At 44.6% G+C, this 26,266-nt stretch overlaps 1 protein-coding gene across 26 annotated transcripts in view; it reads right to left on the bottom strand.

Moving 5' to 3' along the window:
* The window catches only part of EIF4G3 (eukaryotic translation initiation factor 4 gamma 3), a 226,087-nt gene that overhangs the window by 158,498 nt on the left and 41,323 nt on the right, over nucleotides 1-26,266 (bottom strand). For all 26 annotated transcript variants that reach the window (XM_084788155.1, XM_084788154.1, XM_084788157.1 and 23 more), the window contains one exon: nucleotides 19,894-19,969. In XM_084788155.1, coding sequence (XP_084644281.1) covers nucleotides 19,894-19,969 — 76 coding nt within the window. Of the gene's footprint in view, nucleotides 1-19,893; nucleotides 19,970-26,266 lie in introns of those variants that run through there.

The raw sequence follows: 26,266 nt of genomic DNA, 5'->3' as shown, positions 1-26,266 counted from the left end.
TCCATCTTCCACTAGAAACCAGCACTAAGGACTCTGTATTCAACCTTTTGACTGTCCAGTCGCAGTGTGAGCTAAGAGTCATGCACTGTACATGAAACACAGAAGCAATCACTGTGTGAATGCAGCTGAGGTCAGTTCTGCAGGTCACCAACTGAGGCAGTGCAGATGCTCTGGTAAAGACCCACACAAAGCCCTCCTCCCTCACTGTGTTTATGCCTAAGTAAAACACAATGATTAAGCACATTAAGTAGAAATTTACTTGAAAAAGCTCTCTCTGACACCACACAACGTCCTAGTCAAGTAAATTAATCTCTTCTTCAACAACAAACTATTCCTATAAAGGTAAAGGCATGTGGCTTCTACGTCACCACCCATTACTTTTCTCCACTCCAAGACAGTTTCCCTAGTGAAGATACCTAAAACCATCCAGAAACCTAGTTGGTAGGCCACACTCGTAATCCCAGGCAAGGAGGATCAGAGACTGAAGGGTAGCCTGGGCTATGCACAGAATTGCAGGTCAACCTGAACCACATCAGACCTTATTTCCAAAAGCCAAATAAATAAAATACAAAAGACAAAGGCTGGAGAGATTGCTCAGCAGTTAAGAGCACTTGTTGGATTTGCAGAGGACCCAGATTGGGGTGCCAGCACCCATGTGGTGACTGACTCACAACCATCTATAACTCCAAATGGATTCTAGGGATCCAACGCCTTTTTCTGACCTCTGAGGATATCAAGTACACATATACACTGTACACACAGGTACATGCAAACAAAAAGGGTGCAGGTCCCACACAGAAATGGCCACGATTAACTGGGGTGACAAGGCAACGCCTGAGCTTTGCTTCCAGATGTGACAGCCCTCACTACTTTCCTATCATCCTAGCTTTTCCCTAAGAACATGTATTTCCCCAAACCAACAAGTTGCAGAAAATAACAAAAGCCAGTCCACTCAGGAAACAGTACGGCACTGTTGATATGGCCAGTAGACAGAAGCACATAGAGACCAGAGCCCCGTGTTTCACAGCCAGGACCCATATGGTTACCCCTGACCTCTGTGTGTGTGCTGTGGAGCATGCTCATCTATACACAGCAGACACACATGCCCACGCACGCGCACACACACACACAGAGTAAATGTAACATAGGTATACACATAATATTTTCTAAATGAACCAGTACAGTGGATACCAGGACGTCTTATTTGACATCCCCATCAATCCACAGGAAGGAAGAAGAGATGGCTGGGAGGAATTATGGAGGAGGCTGTCTCCCTTTTTCTGTTCTACACTTATTAGGTCAGACTACTTGCAATCCCAGGTATTCCAGTACATTTGTTTCCATAAAACAAGCAATTCCATGAGTTCCTCTAGTCTTACATAAGCCCTGAAGAGACTAGACTCCATGCTTACAATGAACTCAGAGCAGGCTTCAAGCATGAGGTTGTAACCAACAGGCAGGTGAGCTGTCTAGTTTGTTAGTAACAGTATGCACTGAGTAACAAAGAGAAAGGAATGCTGCAAAGCAGTGCTCTTAGCAATGAAACCAGATGATCAAATCAAAATAGCAATCAATTCTGGAAAACACTAAAGATGTTCTCTATGTCCTGTACTGTCAAACACTCAGGCAAGATAAACAAGATTTAATTATCCCGCCGCCCCCCCACCCCCAAGACAGGGTTTCTCTGTGTTGCTCTGATTGTCCTCTATAGACTACGCTGGCCTTGACGTCACAGAGATTCACCTACCTCTGCCTCCCTGAGTGCTGGGATTACAGGTGTGTGGCACTGCGCCGGCTTAAGACTTAATTTCTTAAATAAAAATAAGTTCAACCATTCATTTGCATGTAAATTTGCTTTTGCCTTTAATACAAATAGAGAAACTGTGTATGTACCTATACGTATGACACCAAAGAATTCTTTTAAAATTTCTTCATTACATAGCTATTGTATATATCTATACACCCAGGACTGTGTTTAAAATTTCTCACATAAAAAGGGGTAACGGACAGAAAAGGTATTAGAATCACAGCGGTAAACACAGAGGTGAAAGCAAGTGTGCCAATGTCTGTATCTTAGAGACAGGGCTATGCAACTGTTTTGGTCAATTTGACTGGAAGTAGGCAGAAGAGAATGAGGGCTGGCTGCATGGCTCTTTCATATAGTAAGTATTTACCAACAGACTACAGTGAGCGGTATCCGTAAGAGAGCCTTACCTCCATGGAGTTACTACTCACACTGACATAAGATGCTGAAAATGTATTTTTTCTTAAGAGTCTTGTGTGTGTAGACCTGACTGGCCCCCAACTTACTATGCAACCATGCTGGCCTTAAACTTGAAGCAATACTCCTGATTTAGCCTCCCAGGTGCTGGGATTACAGCCTATGCCCGGTTTGTATACTACATTCAAAGTAACAGCTTAACGAACACCAGGAATCCTTTTGAAAAGTATGGCTTTCAAACACTAGGGCTGGAGACGTGCTGATGTTAGATGAGGCTGAAAAACAGAGCAGACTTGGGGGTAAGTGCGACCAGGAGTCAAGCCTGCACCATCTACTACATGTCTAATGGGAGCAGAGAGCAGCCTGGAGGGTCTCTTAACTCTGAGCTTGAGAGAGGAGCTGGGGCCAAGCAAACAATCTAGGGTGATTTCACTATTAGTACTCCAAATACTATCTAAACCAATTATCAGAACTATCAAAGACTTTGTTTGTTTGTTTTTCATTTTTCCAGACAGGGTTTCTGTCATCCTGGCTGTTCTGGGCTCACTTTGTAGACCAGGCTCACAGCGATCCACCTGCCTCTGGGAGTAGAGGCATGTGCCACCCTGCCCAGCTGGCAAATGAAGACTTTTGAAAATGAAACAGAGCAGCCGGGTGTTGGTGGGGCATGCCTTTAATTCCAGCACTCGGAAGGCAAAGGCAGACAGATCACTGTGAGATCGAGGCCAGCCTGGTCCACAGAGTGAGTTCCAGGACAGCCAAGGATACACAGAGAAACCTCCTCTCGAAAAAAATTTAAAAATAAATAAATAAATAAAAATAAAAAAGAAAGAAAGAAAATGACACAGGAGTAGAGGAGTAACAATTTCTGGATCAATCTGGTCAGTGTTAACTGGAACCATTAAGATCATATGTTCACTTCATGTAATCAATGCGTTTATATCTCTACTTAAAATTATACAAGAAAGAAAGAACCAAGACTAGAATAAATGAATCATTTGCCTGCAAAAATTAAAAATCAATTCTCCAAACTACAAAGGTGATTAAAGAGTTATCACAATTTCACCAGTCCCAAAAGTTAAGCGGCCTTCACTTGAGGGCAAACAGAAACTGGAAGCCATTTAACTGTCTACAAGTCAACAAGGCTAACTGCTCCCACCACACTACTGAGACTCGATCGGCCTTCCCCACAGATGGGTTCCTGCCTTCCAGAACCCTTATGAGGAAGGGGTCACAGCAAACAGAAATGGGCAGTGTTATGATCCAGGGTGACTTTAAAGTGCTCATAGAAAGCAGCAACAGCTCTGGGGTCTGAGGCAGGTAGAGCCCACACGTTCCTTGGGAAGTGAAAAGGAGTGAGTTCTAATTTTAAAAAGAAAAGGATAAAGTGCCAAGACACAGGGCATGTTCTGCGAAAAGGTAAAAAAAAAAGTCTGTGTGGAAGGGATGGAGAGGAGAATTATCTGAAAAAGAGACAAGTGGGTGAAGATCCTGGCGAGACTATGAAAGCCAGTTTCCTTGCTGAGACACTCAGCAAAGAGCAGCATTATTCTTAACTGCTGCCGAAGAGTAAAACATGCACCCGCTACTGAACTCAAACACATACTATCTCCCCTTCAGAATATCAGTCACTGAAACACGGCTTAGTCAGGGGTTCATCACAGAGTACCAGTGATCACATGACTCCATGAAATGTCCAAAACCGGAAAACACAGAAGAGAGACGTGCCTAGGGCTATGGGTTGGGGAGTTACAAGTCAAAGAACTCCAACTCTTTCACTATAGTGATGACAGGATATACTACAATCTATTGAACTGTACACATCATGAGTTGTATGCCACTGTAGTTACATGTTAGGAAAAATAAGGGGGGCAGGAAGAAAAGGGAATGAACAGGCCAGGGTTGGGCAAATGAGCAGGTTAACCAAATGGAGATATTTTCCCAAAATGATCAATTCAGACAGATCACCTTTTAAAAAAAAACACAGAAAGATCACCTTGAGAAAGAAGAGCAATTTCAAAGGTGGCTAGTGGGGGCCATTGCAGCTACATCCTAGTGACAAAAGACACTCATGGGCGTCTAGGAAAGCTAGGAAGGCCCCTCACAGCAGACACTGCAGTACTTGGAAGCTAGGGTAGGGTGACTGGCAAGAGTTCAAGATCAGACTGCAGCACAGCATGAGTTCCAGGCCAGCCTGGGCTACCTAAGACCCTGACTTTAAAAAAAATGACCCTGGGGCTGGAGAGATGGCTCAGAAGTTAAGAGAACTGTCTGCAGCCAGGCATGGTGGTGCACGCCCTTAATCCCAACATTTGGGAAGCAGACAGACTGCTGTGAGTTTGAGGCCAGCCTGGTCTACAAAGCAAGTCCAGGACAGCTACACAGAGAGACCTTGTCTCAAAAAAACAAAAACAAAAACAAAAAAAGGACTGTCTGCTCTTGCAAAAGTCCTGAGTTCAATTCCCAGCAACCACATGGTGGCTCACAACTGTCTATAATGAAGTCTGGTGCCCTCTTCTGACATGCAGGCACATATGCAGACAGAATAATGTATGCATAATAAATTAATAAATCTTTTTTTAAAATTAACCCAAGAACCATCTCTCACTGTAAGAAAGGAACCCCAACCTACAAGTCTCTCTTCCCATCACTAACTACACTGAGCAGTAGTTTTGTGAACACAGCAGCAAATATTACTGCATGGTTCTTAAGCTGCTATGCACACCCACCTTGCCTTCCATCTTCCACACAGTAGAACTGAAGTCCTAAAGGCACACATTGGCAACCAAAGAGAACAAGGGAAAAGCAGGTAGGCCTAATTCCAGCACTACCATTTATGAACCATGTAACAATGGAGTTTCACTTTTCTACCTTGTAAAAACAATACATTTGGAAAGTATCCAATATGGTGTTTGACACACAGAATTCCGGCCTACTACAGTATCTACCCACATACTGAAACATGAACTCCTGACCCAATAATCCCTTCCTGGCAACCCTCAGCTTAGCCTTAGCATACGAGCCTTTGGAGACTGTTCAAACTCAAAACTATCACAAAAAAGTAATGGCAGAGAGGACAAAAGTAAAAGTGTTCCCAACTGGCTCTGTCTAAACAAAAGAATGGGGTGGAAATTAATCGTTTGACCAGAAATCCTCTTATGCTTCCTCCTGTTGAGGCGGCCATCAGCCAACAGCTGCCACAGCCCTGCACCGCCCTGCGGTGATGAAGAACATCAGCAAGCCAAGGCACAGCCAGTGCCAGTGCCAGTGCCAGTGCCAGTACCGCAGGCGCCTCACCAAGCACTAAGTGAGGCATGCGCAGGGAGGTGTGTGGCTTTGCTCCCTATGAGTGGCAGCACTGTGAAGCTGCTCAAGGTGCCCAAGAACAAGTGTGTGCTCAAGTTCATCAACAAGAGGGTAGGGTAGGCTCGTACATCCAGGCTAAGAGGAAGCACGAGGGGCTTAGCAATGCGTTGGCAGCCAGGAAGAAGGCAGGGTCCAAGGACTGATGCCTCCTGCCACTCAAAAAAAAAAATCTTTTATACTATTTGTTCAAATCATATATATTCCCTTATTCTAACTATTTTCATTAAGAAAATGGACATGTGAAAAAAAAGTACTTAAGGATCAGCATAAAGACTTAAGACAACAAAGACCTATAAGCAAGGCTGCCCAACATAGAATAATTTGCAAATGCAAGAATGCTGAGATAAGGGTTGGGATGTGGCACCACTGGTAGACTGCTTGGCTGGAATGCATAAAGCCCTAGGTTCAATCCCCAGCCCTGTGTAAAATCACAACAATGATATATACCTATAACCCCAACACTCAAGAGGCTGAGGCAGGCGGATCGGGAGGTCAGGGTCGTTGAGGCCAGCTGGGCAACCTGAGACCGTCTAATACGCAAAATTATCAGTAATCCAAAGCCAGGCCTGGAGGATGAAAGATAAACAGTGGAGACCAGCAAGATCTGATTGCTCCTTGCCCGCCGTTTTATCTTCCCAATATGCCCAAAAGCTAGAAATGAGTTATTTCAGTATTTTATGGTACATCTGGGTTGGAGAGTTGGCTCAGTCATTAAAGGTCACAACCAAAAATATGGTACATCCATGGTCTACTACATGAGGCACAATTCTATAATAAAACAAACATTTGACAGGCTAAGAAAAGTGTAAAACATAGGTTGTGTTTGAAAGTATGAATGAAGGGGTGCCAAGGTGGCTCACAGTGAGTAAAGGCACTTGCCACACACGCCTGGCAACCTGAGTTCCGTCCCCAGAACCTACATAAAAGTAGAATGAGAGATCCAAGTCCAAAAAGTTGTCTCTGACCTCCAGTGTGTGCCATGGCACACATGTCCACACATATCCGTCAAGCACACCAGGAAGCAATTGAGTATTTAGAAAATATTTTATGAGTCATGCGTGTGTGTGTGTGTGTGTGTGTGTGTGTGTGTGTGTGTGTGTGTGTGTGTCCTAGCTGTCCCTGACTAGCTTTGTACACCAGGCTGGCCTTAATTCAGAAAGATCCACCTGCCTCTGTTTCCCAAGTACTAGGATTAAAGGCATGAGCCACCACGCCGGGTAAGTAATTATATGGTTGGGGCAGGGGGTCACCACAATTGAGAAACTATAGCTCTGGTTATCCTGGAACTCAACTCTGCAGACCAGGCTGGCCTCCAAGTCACAGAGATCTGCCTACCTCTGCCTCCCAGAGTGCTGGGGTCACAGGCGTGCACCACCACACTCAGATCCATTTTCTTTGTCTATAAGAAAACAAGAACAAAAGACATCTCTCCAAATATAAGTGTTTCTGTGGAAAATAAAGTGAGAACATAATTCTGTTCTCTTCAGTTTTGAGGTGTTTTTGTTACTATTTTATCAGAAAAGAAATGTAAGACTATGAATCTGTTATTTGATCATTACATTTGTGACAGTAAAATCATCACAAAACCAAGTCCACTGGGGGAACAGGTAACTACTACATCCTAGAGGACGGATGATAGACAGTATCTACGGGAAACATTTAGTATTTTTTCAGTGTATATAGTGTGTGTGAGGGCAGGGGCCTGGCATCATGTGGCACTCAGAGAACAATGTTCAGAAGTCGGTTCTCTTTCTACCAAGGGTTCAGGAACTCAAATTCAAGTCAAGAGACTTGCATGGCAAGCCACTTTAGCTACTGAGCCATCTTACCAGAGTAAAATAAAATAATGTTGTTGTTGTAGTAGTAGTAGTAGTAATAATAATAACAACAACAATAATAATAATAATAACAACAAAGCAGACAGTACAGCACTTTCCCCCCTATATTTTAATCTGGATTTCTATTTTTTTAGGACACACATTTTTCAAATCTGCTATTTGGAACTTGGCAGTTTCTATACTAGCCTATAAGATTCCATGTAAGATGCCAGGGTGGTGGTACACACCTGTAATCCAGCACTAGAGAGGTAGACACATAATGACAAGTTTGACCCAACCTGGTTTATGAGGCTAGACAGAGGCCAGCATAAAACTCCACAGCAAAATCTCGACCCAACAGGTAAACATGCTCTGCATAAGCTAATGAGTGAGCAAGAGAGACTCTCACACCACAGTACTTTGTCCTCATGCAATCCTGCACAGCCAACAGCAGCCCTCTCACAATCACCTGTCTCCACCCATACTGCCCTCAGAGAAAAGTAAATTCTGTGGCCTACTGGCCACCAAGTGGTCTCTTGGGCATTTAGATATAACTTTTATTACACTAGTGTATTAATTCTACAAACAATACTACCTATTACATGGCTACACGGGGATACGATTTATTTAGCTTAGCGATGCATGAACACCTCAGGTGCCTAGACCTTACAGCATGGAGGAGGCCAGCACAGAACATCTCAGTTCCTTCACTGCTAATAGGAACCTAGACAACTGATCTGAGACCTTGACCAACTGGAGCTAACTGCCCAGAAGAAACAGATAAGGAGGTTATCAACCCCACTAAACCCAGCCACTCAGAAAACAGCCACACTACACAGGTGAATAATGACAATGCCATGTCTTTTTTCAGGGCTATCTTGATTTGGGGGTTTTTGGTTGGTTGGTCTGGTTTTCTTTGCTGTCCCTGTGGACACAAGATCTAACAATAGCTGTTGCTATTCTCTTGGTTTATGATGATTTTGGATATCTGAATCAAGGTTCTTACAACATAGTCTGAGTTGTAACTATGTAGCCCAGGCTGGCCTCAAACTTACAATGCTCCCTCTGCCTCAGCTGCATTCCAGGGGTGCATCCATCTAACAGGGAGACCACATTCTCTTTCACAAGGTCAGAAGCTCACTGCCAAGGGTCTCGGCCTTCCCCAGAGGGCAGAGCTGCATGAGTATCGGGCGGCAGTATTACATACAGTAAGGGTTGCCTGGGAATCGATTCCCATCTTAAAACGTGATTTTTGTACCTACGCTTTGCATTTTCTGCAGATCTTCCATTGCTAATGTTCCAGTTATGTAACTGGTCTAAGGCATTTGGTTTTAATTCCAAGGTATTAGTGGAACTCTGAGCTTAGTATTCAGCAATAAATTATAATCAAGTGTGTTATCAAAATCATAGTTAAGATTGCTCTGGAATAGCACATGTCACAGAAGAAATGTCACTAAGTCCCCATTCTGAGGATCACAAAAATCTAGTTTCCTGGGTTGGAGCTGGCTGGAAAAGCACTTGAGCTCAATTCCCAGCATGCATGTGGCTAACTCATAGCCAGTCCTGGGAGATGGGATATATTCTAATCTCCAAGGACACTATGCACACACATGATGCACACTTATACACACAGGCAAACATTCACACACATAAAATTTTAAAACTAGTTTCTTTTTCTGCAGAAAAGATAAAGGAACTATCTTGCAATAGCACAGGCTTGAGTGGCTAGCATGGCTCTTATCTGCACGGCAGAAATTGCACAGCAACTCAAGCTGACCTTGCAGAACTGTACACTGGCCAATCTGGGCTGTTCACCTTCAAATAGTGTCGATCACATGTCTAGAAACACCCTAATCCTAAAACTATTTCTCCCTAATTGAGACTCTTATAGCCCACTGCCCTGTGGTACTAGCAGGACTCTAGTGGCTGGCCAGTCCACTGCTCTCCTGCAGTATACTCAATAAACTTTTTTCATAACCTAAAATAAATAAAAATTAAAAAGTAGCCGGGCATGGTGGCGCACGTCTTTAATCCCAGCACTCGGGAGGCAGAGGCAGGCGGATCGCTGTGAGTTCGAGGCCAGCCTGGTCTACAAAGTGAGTCCAGGACAGCCAAGGCTACACAGAGAAACCCTGTCTCAAAAAACAAAAAATAAAAAAATAAAAAATAAAAAATAAAAAAAAGTAAAGGTTATCATGTGAACCTATTTATGTAATCCATTAAATGATGTGTTATGCACAATGCTGTATAAAGTGTTCAAACACAGTAGCTACTGTGTTTAATTTTGTTACCAACATTTAACCTATTGGTGTTAAGATTTTGAATGACAGTTTTAGACTGAAATGTTTGACACTCTATGATTTTTATTTTCAAACCAGGGAGAATATGAGGGGTTTAGACTAACGAACACAGTGTGTTTCCTCAGCATCACCTGGGAACTAGAGAAAATACAGACCTACCAAGAGTGAGGCACCAGCTAGCTGTGAAGCAGTGCTGGCGCAGCCCCCCAAATGTCCCGCATGCTGTTTTCAGCCCAAAGAACTCTAACACAAATCAGCCACTTACAGCCTCCTGGACACACACATGCTATGCTGCGTGACCAGTGTGTACCAGCACAGCCACTGCCACAAGCACTTTCCCCCCGGCCAGCTTCCTTTGCTGCCGCAGTCGGTCCTTCCCATGGTCTACATTGCTGTAAGCTGCACTCTCTTGCCTTCTGAAAAGTTCACACTGGGATGCAAGAAAAGCTTGAAATCCCCAGGGAAGAATGCAGTCTACACAGCCAAATTTTAAGATAGCCAGGAACTCACCTCCTCAAACAAGGAAGCTTGTCTGCATCATGCCCTCGGTGTGATCACTCCTGACAATGTACACTGAATGTAACCTAAACTTTCTTAGACACACATTCATCATTATGTCTCGCTAAGCTTTCCACATAGATTTTTTTTGGGTTTGTTTGTTTGTTTGTTTGTTTGTTCTGAGACAAGGTCTCTCTAACTCATAGAAACGCACCTCACTTGTCCTGAAAGAACAAGGCCACACCCCACTGTTTTCTACAGACTTGTGGAGTCAGAGCAGTACATGACCAGCATGCACTTAGGCCACACCTAACTCTTACAATTCACTACTTCAAACCTCAACAAACTGTTTTCCAATGTCACAAGCTTAGGAACTCTTTTCAACTACAGTTTTTGTTCCTGTACAATTTGAAGCTAAATCTCATCTCAAGAGATTTTTTTTTCCTCAACACTGTGCCTCCATGGCTGGGCTTCCATGTTGAACTGAAAGGCATTGCTGGTCTGCTTCTACAGAGCTACGTTCTCTCCTTTCCCTCAGGACAAGTGGTTTGAAGGCACAGTACCTCAAAAGAGTTACTTCAAAAGCAACAGAGGAGCAGGTTGTCTCTGTCAGAGGTCTGCTTTTGTTTAAGCCTTGCTAGTTGATTTTGGCTGTTGTGTTTTCATGAGAGGACAAAACTTTCTCTCTCCTCCAAGTCTGTCAGCTGCTCTTCTTTCCCCTGCTGTGAGGGCACTCGATGTTTTCAGCTAAAGTTTAAGTGGGCTGAGGTAAACTCCTTTTCCACTACTTTTTCTTCTAAGGAAACCTGCCCTGCATATAACAAACAAAAGCAGCGCAGAGCTTGAAGTGATGACTCAGGCCTGTCGATCCCAGCACTTGATAGTTAAGGGGCAGACAGATCTCTGAGAGCTCAAAGCCAGGCTAGTCTACCTAACAAGTTCCAGAGTATCCAGGGCTACATAATGGACCCCTTCCTAAAAAACAAGAAAGAGGAAAGAATGGGGCACCCAAACCCTTTCTTTCTGTGTTTGCCCAGCTTGTACTAGAACGCAATTAGAACTCCAGATAAATGCCTAGCCAACTACAAAAATGTAATGATTTTTCTTCCATAAAGCTTCCTACTCAACCCAGAACCTACCAGAATCAAATACTTCAATACTAAGCCTCTTTTACATGTGCGTGCATATTAAAAAACAAAAAACTTTTTTTCTTTTTTCTCTGTTTTTGGGGTTGTCGGGTGGTAGGGTAGTGGTTTTCCAGATAGGGCTTCTCTGTGTAGCCCTGGCTGTCCTGGACTCGCTTTGTAGACCAGGCTGGCCTTGAACTCACTCCCTGAGTGCTGGGGTTACAGGTGTGTGTAAACGTTTAAAGATGGTAGGCAGACACACACACACTAACCTCCAACCTGGACTTTCAGAGTCTCTTCCTTTGAGGAAGTTGAAGATCATTACTTCACACATGCTCATAATTACACTTTTAACAATTTTTTTCATTATTAAAGGAATGTTTATTTAAAGGAATGTGGTGCTAAACACCTTTAATTCTAGCACTCTGGGAGGGAGAGGCAGGAGGCTCTCTGTGAGCTTGAGGGCAGCCTGATCTACAAACCCTGGACAGCCAAGACTACAGCAGGACAGCCAAGACAGCCAAGAATGAAGGGAGTTGCAGGAACACTTGCTACTCTTTGAATTCCATAGGGACCCAAATCCTGTCCCCAGCATCCACACTGGGAAGGCTCACAACCACCTACTAACTCCAGCTCCAGGAGCTCTGATGCCCTCTTCTAGCCTCTGCAGAAACTGTCATATATGTGGAATAGACACATAGACCCAGGCGTACACCTAACATTTTAAAAATGCATCTTGAAAGAATAAAGTTGTGAGCTAGGCACTAGTCGTGAACACCTTTAATCCCAGCACTTAGGAGGCAGAGGCAAGTGGATCTCTGTGAGTTTGAGGTCAACCTAGTTTATATAGCAAATTTTGGAACAGCCAGGACTACACAGAGAAATCCTGTCTCGAAAAAATAAACATGGACTGGAGAGATGGCTCAAAGATTAAGAACATTTGTCTGTTCTTCCAAAAGTCCTGAGTTCAATTCCCAGTAACCCCATGGTGGCTCACACCCATCTGTAATGAGATCTGGTGCCCCCTACTAGTTTGCAGGCATACATGTGGGCAAAATACTGTACAAATAATGAATAAATAAATCTTTTTTTTTAAGAGAAAAAGAAAAATAAACATAAAATACATATATAAAATATAAAATTAGGTAAAATTGTACCACTGGTTTTATAGGTCTAAAGTTAACTTATCCAGTGGATCTTTAGAATCTGTAAAACTTAAAAGAAATAAAATACCCTTGTATGGTTGTTCTATATGGAAATGAACAACCACAGAAACAATTTACACGTCCATACAGACTCAGCCTCGGGTGTTGGGGGCCTAACTCAAAGCCAGACACTAAACAAGGGCTCAACTGTGAACTGTGACCCCAGCCCCAAAGTCACAATGAACACAATGGACAGAGCCTCAATCCTGCTCAAGCCTTGGCAGGCAGGAGTCCCCAACAGTCAGGTGTGCTCACAAAAGTGAGAGCATAAAGTACAGGTAACACTGGCCAGTGTCTACCCAAGTACAGTTAAAAATGGCCTTTCTATCCATGCCACCAACTTATGATAATAATAAATCTATTCCCCAAGATAATGGCCTTGTTCCTCCTCCTCCTCCTCCTCCTCTTCTAGAACTAACTGCACCGTCATTTAGCAGACCACTTACAGCCGTCCTAGTTCTTGGGACCTGCCTGACCGCTACTGCTCCACAGCACTGCTTTGCTTCTGAGCAATGACTCATAGGACACTTTATAAAATGGCTCAGGGGGTGGAGTATTCCATCGCTTAAAGCAGCACACTATCAACGCAAAGTGCCTGGCACAGATTCCTTCTGCTCTCATCTGAGAAACCTGAAAGCCGTTGCTCGCTGGCATTTCCCAGCAGCGCACTCCTTCACATCTCCACGCTAATCCTTCTTCTGAAGGAGGAAAATCAAGTGAATACATACTAAATAATATTTTAATTACGTCTCTGATTTAACGTTTAATGAGAAATCAACATGAAATATTAACAAAGGCTCTAAACTTTCATAAATCTCATTAATTAGCAAATACAAAGACAAGCAGAAAAACAGACCCAGACTGGTAATAACCAGACCGAGTCCCAAAGGTGCAAGGTCGTGAGTACTTTAAAGTGACATCAGGTCACAGAGAGTTGGTGGGAAAGAGTGGGCTTTGCCTGGCAATCATGTGACCTGTGTTTGGCTCCCCACATAAAAGCAGTGCATGGTGGCAAACATCTGTAGCCCCAACACTGGTGGCATTCCTAGAGTTTCCTGACCAGCTAGTCAAGCCACAGCAGTAAGCCCTATGCTCAAATGAAAGACCCCCTCAAAAGGCAAGGGGGAAACCAAGAACACATGCTTTTATTCCCAGCACTAAGAGGAGGCCGAGGCAGAGGCAGAGACAGTCTGGTATGCACAGTAAGTTCCAGCACAGCCACAGCTATACATCATAGAGACAGTGTGTGTCTTAAAAACAACCCATGCCTGACACAGTGGTACACTCCTATAATCCCAGAACTCAGGAGGCAGACACAGGCAGATCTCTGTGAATTGGAGGCCAGCCTGATCTACAGAGGGTGTCCAGGGCAGCCAAGGCTGCACAGAGAAACCCTGTCTGGGGGAGAGGAGGGAGATAAAAATAAAAGACAAAAGGAGACCCATGGCCACACCCCAACTCCTAGCACTCAGGAAGCTGAAGCAGAACTTTGAGTTCCAGGAGCCTTGTCTACTTAGTGAGTGTCGTGGGATGACGCCAGCGGCCTTGCCCTCCCTCATGCGGGCGTCTCATGGGTTCTCACAGGTCAACACTTACTAATGAAACTGTGTGTATATAAACCACCACTCCAACTGGTTTAAAAACAGTGATTGTTATGCTGCGGGGAGACAGCAAGCACAGTCAAGCACACTTCCACCTAGCTGGATGTTACTGCCCAACAAGACCTGACGGAGCCAGGCCAGGCTTCTCTGCAGGACCTTTACTGCTGCGGGTCTCCTCAGCACTCAGAGGCTGGGGGAAATTAGTAAAGCCAGGATTTTCTAAACATTACAGACAGCTACAGGACAGCTAGTATATAAAGTGAGAAGTGCTTTCAAGGATCAGAACTGTAACAGTGTCAAAGTCATTTTTTCTTTAAGAGCAACTTCAGTAACCCGAAGGAATCTTTCCTAAGTAAACAATAGGAAACCTTCCTTCCAGGCATTCTGAAGTCTGCCCTGTCAGCGGTCATTGCTCAGTCACTAAGTATGACTGCAATCACACACTTGCTTAACAGTCACAAGATCCACTGTCTCTTAATACAAAAGACAAACATATACAACACTGCAAGCTTACTGCACAGCTCACACTGTAGATTAGCTAATGCCTCCCGCCTGTCACCTCTGCTCTACCCTGCATCACACTGACTGTCACCTCTGCTCTACCCTGGATGACACTGACTGTCACCTCTGCTCTATCCTGCATCACACTGACTGTCACCTCTGCTCTACCCTGGATCACACTGGCTGTTACCTCTGCTCTACCCTGGATCACACTGACGGTCACCTCTGCTCTATCCTGCATCACACTGACTGTCACCTCTGCTCTATCCTGCATCACACTGACTGTCACCTCTGCTCTATCCTGCATCACACTGACTGTCACCTCTGCTCTACCCTGGATCACACTGTCTGTTACCTCTGCTCTACCCTGGATCACACTGACGGTCACCTCTGCTCTATCCTGCATCACACTGACTGTCACCTCTGCTCTATCCTGCATCACACTGACTGTCACCTCTGCTCTATCCTGCATCACACTGACTGTCACCTCTGCTCTACCCTGGATCACACTGGCTGTTACCTCTGCTCTACCCTGGATCACACTGACGGTCACCTCTGCTCTATCCTGCATCACACTGACTGTCACCTCTGCTCTACCCTGGATGACACTGACTGTCACCTCTGCTCTACCCTGGATCACACTGACGGTCACCTCTGCTCTATCCTGCATCACACTGACTGTCACCTCTGCTCTATCCTGCATCACACTGACTGTCACCTCTGCTCTACCCTGGATGACACTGACTGTCACCTCTGCTCTACCCTGGATGACACTGACTGTCACCTCTGCTCTACCCTGGATGACACTGACTGTCACCTCTGCTCTACCCTGGATCACACTGACTGTCACCTCTGCTCTACCCTGGATCACACTGACTGTCAACCTCTGCTCTACCCTGGATCACACTGACTGTCACCTCTGCTCTACCCTGGATCACACTGACTGTCAACCTCTGCTCTACCCTGGATCACACTGACTGCCACCTCTGCTCTACCCTGGATCACACTGGCTGTCACCTCTGCTCTACCCTGGATCACACTGGCTGTCACCTCTGCTCTACCCTGCATCACACTGACTGTCATTTCTGCTCTACCCTGGATCACACTGACTGTCACCTCTGCTCTACCCTGGATCACACTGACTGTCACCTCTGCTCTACCCTGGATCACACTGACTGTCACCTCTGCTCTACCCTGGATCACACTGACTGTCACCTCTGCTCTACCCTGGATCACACTGACGGTCACCTCTGCTCTACCCTGGATCACACTGACTGTCACCTCTGCTCTACCCTGGATCACACTGACTGTCACCTCTGCTCTACCCTGGATCACACTGACTGTCACCTCTGCTCTACCCTGGATCACACTGACTGTCACCTCTGCTCTACCCTGGAACACACTATTACAGTTTTTCAAGTATTTGTTTGAATGTTCATGGCTCATTAACAGGATCGGTCTCTCAAATTTGACTTATCGTTCATAAATACTTCAAAGACAAGTTTGCGTAAGTAAACCAAGTTAAAATAACCAAATACAACATAATACATGAAGGCATTCCAAAGGCATGGCCAACTCGGGGTACTTTCTGTTGACGTGCAGTGTGTCTGAGTCTACAGAAGATGACCAGCCACTGAAAAGGGAGAGTGCTGAGAACTTCTTAAAACTGGCCAGAAGTGCTACTACTGCCTTTCAAGGAATTTAAGCGACTCAATTCAAGTGACATATGGGCACCACATGCAGAGGCAGCAGGAGATGAACTGAAGGTAGCCTTAATTTGGTGACAAGAGAAATGGGATGAATGAACCTGAAGACAAGTCATGACCAAATACAGAATCCTAACACTAAGGCAGGGCACTAAAGACTTCAAAGCATCCCTACTCGCTAACAGCCTGTACTGCACGATAAACATCAGGAGTGGGAAACGTAAACTATTAAGAATATAAATGATTAGCCAGGTGTGGTGGCACATGCCTTTAATCTCAGCATTCAAGAGACAGAGTCAGGAGGAACTCTGTAAATTTGAGACCAGTCTGGCATATACAGCAAGCTCCGGGAGAGCCAGGGATACAAATCAAACCACTAATGTAAAACATAAAAACAAACAAACAAGAAAGAATGTAAGTAATTTATTAGAAATCCCAGCACTCCAGAAGCAGAGGCAGACAAATGTTTGAGTCAACATCGCAAGTTCCAGGTTGTAAGTTCCAGGCTAGCCAGGGATACACAGTAAACCCTTATCGCAAAATAAAATAAATGTCATTTTAAATTGGAGAAGAAAAAGCTACTAGGGAGGCTAAGGCAGAAGGATTGCTTAACCCAATAGTTTAGGATTACTTAGGCACTAAAAGAAGAACCAGACTTTAAAAAACAGAAGGGAGTCGGGCATGATGACACACGGCTTTAATCCCAGCACTCAGGAGACAGAGGCAGGTGGATCTCTGGATCCAAAGCCAGCCAAGGCTACACAAAGAAGCCCTGTCTCAAAAAACAAAACAAAACACAAACAAACAAACAAACAAAGGCATGGAGGGAGAAGGGAACAGACCATATTATTGTTACTGTTGCTGTTTTGGTTTTGAGTTTTTGAGACAAGGTCTCACTACGAAGCTTTGGCTAGACTGGAATTCACTACGTAGATCAGGCTGGCCTCAAAGGCGTAGAGATCCATCTGCCTCTGCCTTCTGAATGCTGGGAAGGTCTGTGCCAGCACACCAGGCTGAGAATATCATATTTAAGAGTAGCATTTATTTTTTTTTATTGGTTTCAAACTGGCCTAAAACTCGCACAGCCGCCTGACTCTGCCTTCCAGAGTGCTGGGATTATAGTCTTGAGCCACCGCCCCCGGCTTTAAGAGTAAATTTAATTCCTCAAGTTCCTTGCTGTTCTAGCAGTACGACATACAGTGTGACGCGTGTTAAGTGTATGAAAGAAATTTTAGAGAGTAAAAGTCAAGTAACGCTCACAAGGAAACCCAACAGCTGGGAGCCGAGCATCTCTATAAACTGTAAGAAAGGCTCAGTGAGTGAAGCCTCCCTCTATGCACTTCCTGTCACAGACTCAGGGGTTTCATGGGCTTGTCTTCAAAGTATGAATCTACACTGTCAAGCGTCTTGTTTACAGGGAATCTTAATGACATGGTGTTTTAAGTTAGAGTACCTCACTATGAATACTAGACTGGCCTTACTCACACGGCCTTGCCTCAGTCACACACACACACCACCTAATATTGGGATTATGGGCACCTACACACCTGATCTTTGATTTAAGAATTTCAAATTCTACAAAGTCATCCAAAACACAGAAAAAATTACAAATTCAGACAACAGCAAAAAATGAAAACAATCTAATGTTTTAATGCCAAAGTATTGTTTCTTATAGGAGGCGGACTTGTGTCAAAAAATTATCTTCCTTGGAGATCACCCCTAATGAATAAGACCAAAAAATAGGATTGGCTTGTTCAAGCCCAACTCCCTACACATCACATAGACTCTCTCTCTTTCATGGCACTTTAAAGATATCCTTATACCCTACTTACTGACTTTATCATAGTATACTACAATCGTTTATTACTCCCACTTCAAAGTATAGCATAACCACCTTGTGTCTGTACAACCGAAAAATGTCTTTACAGACCTTCCTGCCTCCCCTCGCCACGCTCCTTCACGGCCCTTCCCATACTGCAGCTACTGTGACAATTTTGGTTTGGTTTGGTTTTGGTTTGTTTGTTTTTGTTTGCTTATTTGTTTTTTGTTTGTTTGTTTGTTGAGACAGGGTTTCTCTGTGTAGCCCTGGCTGTCCTCGAACTCACAGAGATCCACCTGCCTCTACTGGGCTTGTAGGTGTGCACCATCAAGCCTGGCTGAATTTTTTTTTCAATAGAAGAATATTCAATGACAATTTAAAATCAGGCGGCTGGAGGGGAGGCTCAGTGGTTAAGAGCACTCATTGACTGCTCGTCCAGATGACTCAGGTTGGATTCCCAGCACACACATGGCAACAACTATCTGTGTAACTCCAGCCCCAGGGAATCTGATGCCCTCTTCTGGCCTCCAGGGACACTGCACACACAAGGTGCACAGGTACACATGCAGACAGCACCCATAAACATAAAATAAATAAAAATTAGAAAATAGCCAGGCAGTAATGGCGCATGCCTTTAATCCCAGCATTTAAGAGGCAGGAGGCAGAGCAGGTGGAGCTATGTGAGTTCAAGGCCAGGCTGGTCAACAGTCTACAGAGCAAGTTCCAGGACAGCAAAAGCTACACAGAGAAACCCTGTCCCAGAAAAAATAATTAGAAAATGAGAATTTAAGATGAGTGTAAAAAAATAACTTCTGTTGGGGGTTGGTCTGGTGCTATGTATTCATTCTGAGGCTAATTACTGGCTCCTAAGATCTAGCTGCTGCTCAGAGGAGCACACTCTCAGGTATGCCTGCCCTTGTTCTGTAAACCTTGCCTAAGGAATTATTCCTGTTTGGCCAATAAAAGCTGATACCCGAGCAGGGCCAGAGAAAGGTAGGCATGGTGAAGGTCCAAGGGTTTTGGGAAGAGAAGCATCTTGGGAGGAAGGACAGGTGTTGGGGGAGGAAGAGAGCTACCACAACTGGGTTAGCGTGGAGAGGAGACATTGCTGTATCAGCATGAATGGAGGAAACCAGCCAAGAATAAGCAAGCATTTATAAAATTATGGATGAGAGGTAGCCCACATAAAAATGATTAAAGCAGATGGCATGGGTTAGAGGCTGGGTGACAATGGAAGGTAGCTGAGCCGGTAGTATCTGCCATGCCCCAAGTAATCTAAGTCTATCAGGTGTCTGTGTCTTTAGTGATTGTGAAAGCAGGTTCGTAAAACCACCGTAATAATTATAAGCCCAATAATAAACATCCATTAGGCCATATCATTAAATTAACAGAACAAATTTCCAAGGCAGTAGTAGAAGCATGGCTCCATGGCAGCGTGCCTAAGCACCTAGTATGCACAAAGACTTGGGCTATGTCCCCAATACTGAACAACATAAGCCAGAAGTTACGGAAAGAGAGCAAAGGGCAGGTGTGGAACTCCAAGGGACCCTCACACAATGTTCACCTCACCCCTACTCACTAGACTACAGAGGTGAGTAGAGGTCACCAGGTCACACAATGTGCATCTAATTCTACTGGGGCTTGGTTCAACCTTCCACCTGAAGCATATGGCAGGAACACCAGGCACTCAGGTATTCAAGCAGACAGTATGACAGACACTTGGGATGCTCACCGTGCTGTAGACTGCAGAGACCGTGGGAGGGAAGATCCGATCCTCCAGAGGCTGTTGCACGGGTCCTCTAGGAATTCTGGAAGGTGAGTTAAGGAGGAGAGAACTCAAATGGAAGTGCTTAGCAGTAAGAGAGCGCTCTGCCAATGGCCCACGCTCTTTACCCGCAACCTTTGGCACTGTATACTTACACTTACTCCTCCCACAAAGCTGGAAAATCAAGTACTTCAAATTTCCTAATGTGATTAGCTCAATTTCTCCAAAATCGGTTCCCATGATAAACATCCATTGGAAATGGAAACAATGGCCGGAGTTCTCAAACCTCAGCGCAGGCAATACAGCGAAGAAAGCAAGGCCACCAAGCGGTGCTGGCAGCTCCTGCTCCACCGCCCAGCACCCTCAGGCTGAAGCAGGGCTGCCTCTGCTGGAGGGTAACTTGGAGAAGCTGCTGCCCATGCTCAAGTCTGTTCTAACCACACAAAGAGCAAACTCAAGGGTCCCCTTGTTTTCTGTATGCTTGCTTCTATAAATTTTCTATTTAAGCTAATTTCTCCACATCTACCCACCAGCTTCCCATTTTTAAAAAAACGGTTCTAAAAAAATAATAATAATTAAAAAAAAAAAACAGGTTCCCTAGCACTCACTTAAATATTCAGAACACAAAGAAGACACTGCACTGAGAGATCAGAGACAATCATTTTATTCAACATCAAACTAGGAGATAGGAGATGTCCGAGCTGGTATGACACTATTTTGGAAGAGAAATGCTTACACAGTCTGACTTCTGTAAGAGTGACAAGACCACAGCCATGTCTTGGCATGATGCTGTTAAATAGCTGGATTATGTGTTTTTTACAACAGATACAAATTATTTGACTTTCATATTTTAAAATATCGAACAACCCTATAACCTGATTCCAGCTGGCTAATTCTTTATTTTTTTTTAAGTATTGTAGCATAAACCCCAAATGAAAAAATTTCCCTCTACGTAACAAATAATACTTCTTGTATAATGTTTCTAGTTCACTGAGGAGAGTTTGGAAGACAAGCTTTGAGCTAACAACAGATGTGGTGGCTTGCAGCTATGATCCCAGCACTTAGGAGGTAGAGGCAGAAGGATCACTAAAGGTTCAAGGCCAAAATGGTCAACAGAGAGAGTCATAAGCCACCCAGGGTTGTACAGTGAGACTGTTTAAAAAGGAAAAAAGAACTGGAGAGACAGCTCAGGAGTTAAGAACACTAGCTGTCTGGGCTCAGTCACAAGGACCACACGCTGACAACTATCCCTTACTGCAGGTCTAGGGGTTCTAACTCCATCTTCTGACCTCCACAGGTACCAGGAATGACATGGTTTGCATAGATACACACACACACACACACACACACACACACACACACACACACACAAAAACACTCATGTGTATGAAACAAATTTTTAAAAATAAATAGAATGAAAAAACAAAAAGTGGCCAAGCGTGGTGGCACAGGCCTTTAATCCCAGCACTCAGGAGGCAGAGGCAGGTGGATCACTGTGAGTTCTGAGTTCGAGGCCAGCCTGGTCTACAAAGTGACTCCAAGACAGTCAAGGCTACACAGAGAAACCCTGTCTCTAAAAACAAAAGCAAAGTGGTAGGTTCGGTTTGTGCTTGTTTTTTAAGAATGACTCCAAGTTGCCAAAGTCTGAATCATTAGGAGATTCTTTATACCCCAGCAGCCAGCTTAGAAAACCGAAAACAAAACAAACACACCCTGTGTTTTAGTCATTAAAATGTCTAAAGAGACTATATCGGTCTCTAGACAGTTTTTAAACTAGCAACCTCACACAACAGCTAAATAAACTGCCCACATCCCCCACACAAAGCACTGTAAATGCTGCGTGTGAAGTGACGGAACTGAAACATTAGAGGAGCCACTTCATACAAGCCACACACATGCACACCACCCTATCCAAATGCACAGCCACTGTATACACACTGCATACATATATACACTATACACATAAGACTCTACACAAATCCCACCATCCGCACCACACTATACATACGTACTATATACACTCTACACAGCACATACTAGTCACACGCTACATACACTACACAGCACACACTATACGTACACTCTACACAGCACACTCTACAAACAATCCACACATCACACTATACATTCACATACCATTGTATATATACATTCATGCTACACACACAAAGCACACTACACACACACACACACACACACACACACACACACACACACACACACACTGTAGAAAGCAGGAACCTAACAAGTTCCAGGACTTTTGATCATTTATCCTGCAGCTCTCTTGGAAAGAAGGACGCTGAGCTGAAATAAAACTCTTCACACTGTGCTACACAGTTCACTCAGCAGATGGAAATAAGCCGTGCTTTCTTCTGCACTGCCAACGCTTTTTCAGGAAGACTAATTCTCACGATGGGAGAAGCCTTCTCAAGGGAGCTGGTTACCAGTGCTCTCTCTGCCTGAGAAGCTGAGCCACTCAGTCCTCTGCTAGCCAGAAGACCGTAATTACAGGCTGCTAGAGAGCCGTGTTACAGGAACAAACACTCTTCCTCTGATGCTACAAATAAAAAATGCTAACTTCACTTTTATATTCAAATTATCAACAAATTGTAGACTGTATAAAACAAAACTACAGTTCTATTTAAAAAAAAAAAAAAAAGACAGAAAGAAAGAATGAAAACAGTAAAATAGAAACCGAGTGATGTAGCCTAAGCCTGGCATCAAGTCCAAGCAAAGAAAAGAGAAAACCACCCCTCCACCGCAAAAAAGGAGCTGGGTGTGGCAGCTACAATCCCAGAGCAGAAAGGGAGGCCAGCCAAAACTAGTCAGAAAGATTTTGTCTAAAAACTAAGCAAATGGGCTGGAAACCTAGCTCAGCACTTACAGGTCACTTAAGAAACTGAGTTCGGTTCCCAGCACTCACACCAGGCAGCTCAAAACCCCCTCAACATCCCCTCACTCAAGCGCAGGTGAACAGATACACAATCAAAAACGAAATAGTAAAATGAACTTTAACTATAATTCTTAAAATATCTAAACAAGGCGTGGTGGCATACACCTTTAATCTGGAGGCAGAGGCAGGAGGATCTCTGTGAGTCCAGGACAGCCAGGGCTACACAGAGAAACCCTGTCTTGGAAAAAAAAATCTAAACAGGTATTTTATTAACATGCTGCTGTTTTTTAAGTGGAGCTCACCTCGCTACTTAAAAAAAAACCTAGCCGTGTCAGCGCTGCCTGGTATCTGTTCAGACACAGGCGAGCTTTGGAATGGAGCGTTGTGGGGTGCTTCCACCAGCCTACAGCTCAGTGCCAGCTCTCACACAGCTCTGTGTCCCCACCCTAAGGCATGGCTGTTTATTTTCCTTTAAAGATTTTTTTAAGGTTTATTTGTGAGTGTGTGCCAGGTATGTGTGGGAGCCCTACCTGAGGTTCCCTGAAGCTGAGCTCCAGGCAGCTGTGAGCCCACAGCCAAAGGCTGCTCTGCAGCACCCTCTGCAGCAGGGTGTGCTCTTAGCCCAGCGCCCTCTCCTGCCCCTTTACCTTTTGTTTCTTAGCTGGAATTGCTATGATAAACGTTTTACAATACTAAATCAGGGTGACTAAGCCAACCCCAACCATGCCAGTTAACGTTTTAGTTAAGCCCATTCATTTGTAATCTAGAGAGAGGAAGCCACAGGGCCAAAAGGGTGTCTGGGAGTGAAGGGGGGCAGGGGGCGGTGACAATGAATTGGTTTGACTTGCTAAAATGCAATCTATGTTGCCCAGGCTGGACTGGATAGGAAATCCTCCTGCCTCATCTCTCCAGTACTGTAATTACAGGTGTGAACCACAATGGCCAGGTGTATGTGATCTTAGGTAAGAGCAGTATTGAACAGTGCCTTATGTAACTCCCAGATTACTGCACAGAATTTTCCTTTTTTTTTTTTTTTTTTGGTTTTTCAAGACAGGGTTTCTCTGTGTTAGCATTGACTGTCCTGGACTCCCTCTGTAGACCAGGCTGGCCTCAAACTCACAGTGATCCCCCCTGCCTCTGCCTCCGCCTCCGAAGTGCTGGGATTAAAGGAGTGCAGCACCACACCAGGCCCACCACACAGAGTATTAAAGAGATTGTATAGACTCACGAGTCAGGGCTTAATAAAATTAATAGCTTATGCTGTTCCATCAAAGACATTAAGTGTAAGAGCTTACTGAGGACACACACACTTGGAAGGCCAGCAATCAAAGGCTAAGGCAAGAGGATTAGGAATTCCTCTAGGCCATCCTGGAACGCAGTAAACCCATAATTCAAAGAACAAAGGGCGACCGGGGTGTGGTGGCACACTTCTTTAATCCAGCACTCAAGAAGGCAGAATGATTTCTAGGACAGCCAGGGCTATGTAGAGAGAACCCTATCTCACTGTTTCACAAAAGGGAGGGGGAGGGTACCTGGAGAAATGCCACACAAGCATGAGGCCTCAAACACTGACCCTCAGCAACCTGCGGAGCAGCAAAGAGCCTGGGATGGAACCCAGCAGGCACCTCAGGCTCACTGAGGTCAGTCTAGCGAACCATCAAGCTGCAGTCGGTGAGAGATTGTCTCAAAAATGAAGGTGAAGAGTGCTTCAGGAAGATAGCTGACAGCAGTCTCATTCTCACACCTGTGCACACACATGGCACACGTGTACACCCAAAAGTTAGATGCAAACTCAAATGTCTTTTTATTGCTGCTGGTGTTTCATCCATTTTGGAGAACGAATGTGGCTAAATCACATAATTCCCTACCAGTACAATTTGGTGCCTAGAACCACAATAAGACCTGAGGTGCCCACAAGCCTACCAGCCTTTCTTTGATCTGCGAAATCAGTGCATCTACCAGTAAAATGGAAAGAAAGAAAGAAAGAAAGAAAGAAAGAAAGAAAGAAAGAAAGAAAGAAGAAACAAGCCTACTGCACTTACTAACAGTTCTGTCGCTGACCATGCACAGCAGACAAGCAGCCCAGGAACTCCCTATGCTCTCAGGGCCCTAGCATCTGCAGTCAAGTACTCCAAGTCAGAAAAGCCTAGCTGAGTGGGCCAGAAGCAACTTTCCAGGAAGCAAAAGCATCAGAGCCGCCCCTCTTCAATGATGCCATGCCACATTAACTCAAAAATGGTCATGCAATGAGGTCATCAAACCAAATCCAAAAGGCTTTTCATTCACACTGACAGAGAGCCACTGTGTGTTTGAGAAATGAAATATGATTTTACTCATTAATGCTCTTTATGGAAAATAACTAATTGATATGTCCACTGACGTGCTCCGCAGAAGGCTCGGTCAGTGAATGAAGCGGCAACAGTGAGTGGCTCTTTGTGCTGTTTGCCTGGGGCGGATACTCAGGCAGCCATTCTTCTTTACCTGAACCCCTGGGGTCTTCCCAGACCCTAGCCCTCCCAGCCCTCAGAGCAGTTCAAATCTCCAGCAAAGACGGCTGCTCTTCCATTCTTCCACTGTCTTCCTCTTCTTTAGCAGTGGTAAATTTGAGTAGCTGACCCAGGCCTCAGCCATGCTCCCAAGTGTTTCTATTGGCCATGTACACCTTAACAGGACCAAGTTTGTGAGTGAGTACAGGCAACCCCAGACTGTAAATGGGACAGATCAATTCCAGACTAACAGACAAACTTACAACGTCTCTGACAACACAGCGGCCTCCCTCAGGAAGCAGTCTTGCCAACAGTACCTACCGCACATCTGGTTCAGCTTTTCAGTTATTGCACTTACTGCCTGTGCCTGTCACAGGAGTTACAGCTGGTGTCTAGAAACTCTGAGGATATTCATGAAAAACACAGCAAACAGTAACGCTAGTGCAAAGAGCTGGATGCACTGTGGGCAGCGGTTAACAGTAGCTGGCACAGAGAAGGCATGGAAGAAAACGCTAGATCAACTGAGAGGTCCAAGATGTGGTTTCTCTCCAGCAAAACGATCAAAACGAGGCCCAATGCGACAACCAGTGACAGAACAACAAATTTTAACTTGGGCTTCAGACACACATTTACACACTAGCTCGTGTAACATGGAGGTGAACTGAGTACTCTATTATAATCCCATCCGAAGGGAAGTGCCAGCCAAGTCACCAGGTTTCAGACTCTGTTTGTTTGTTTCTTTGTTTAGATGTTTTGATTTGGTTTACTTTCTTTCTTTCCTTTTTTTTTTTTTTTTTTTTTTTTTAAAGACAGGGTCCTGTTACACAGCCTCAGTTGGCTTCAAACACCCTGAAGTCTACGCTGGCCTGGAACTCGCCATGCCAGGCTAGAACTACAGGCCAGAACCAGCACACCTGCTTCTGAGTTGCATTCTCTACCCCAACCACATTTGCGTTGTTAC

This window comes from Acomys minous (genome assembly GCF_964271855.1).
Source record: "Acomys minous genome assembly, chromosome: 6".
NCBI lineage: Eukaryota > Metazoa > Chordata > Mammalia > Rodentia > Muridae > Acomys > Acomys minous.
This window is presented reverse-complemented; position numbering and strand designations above follow the sequence as displayed.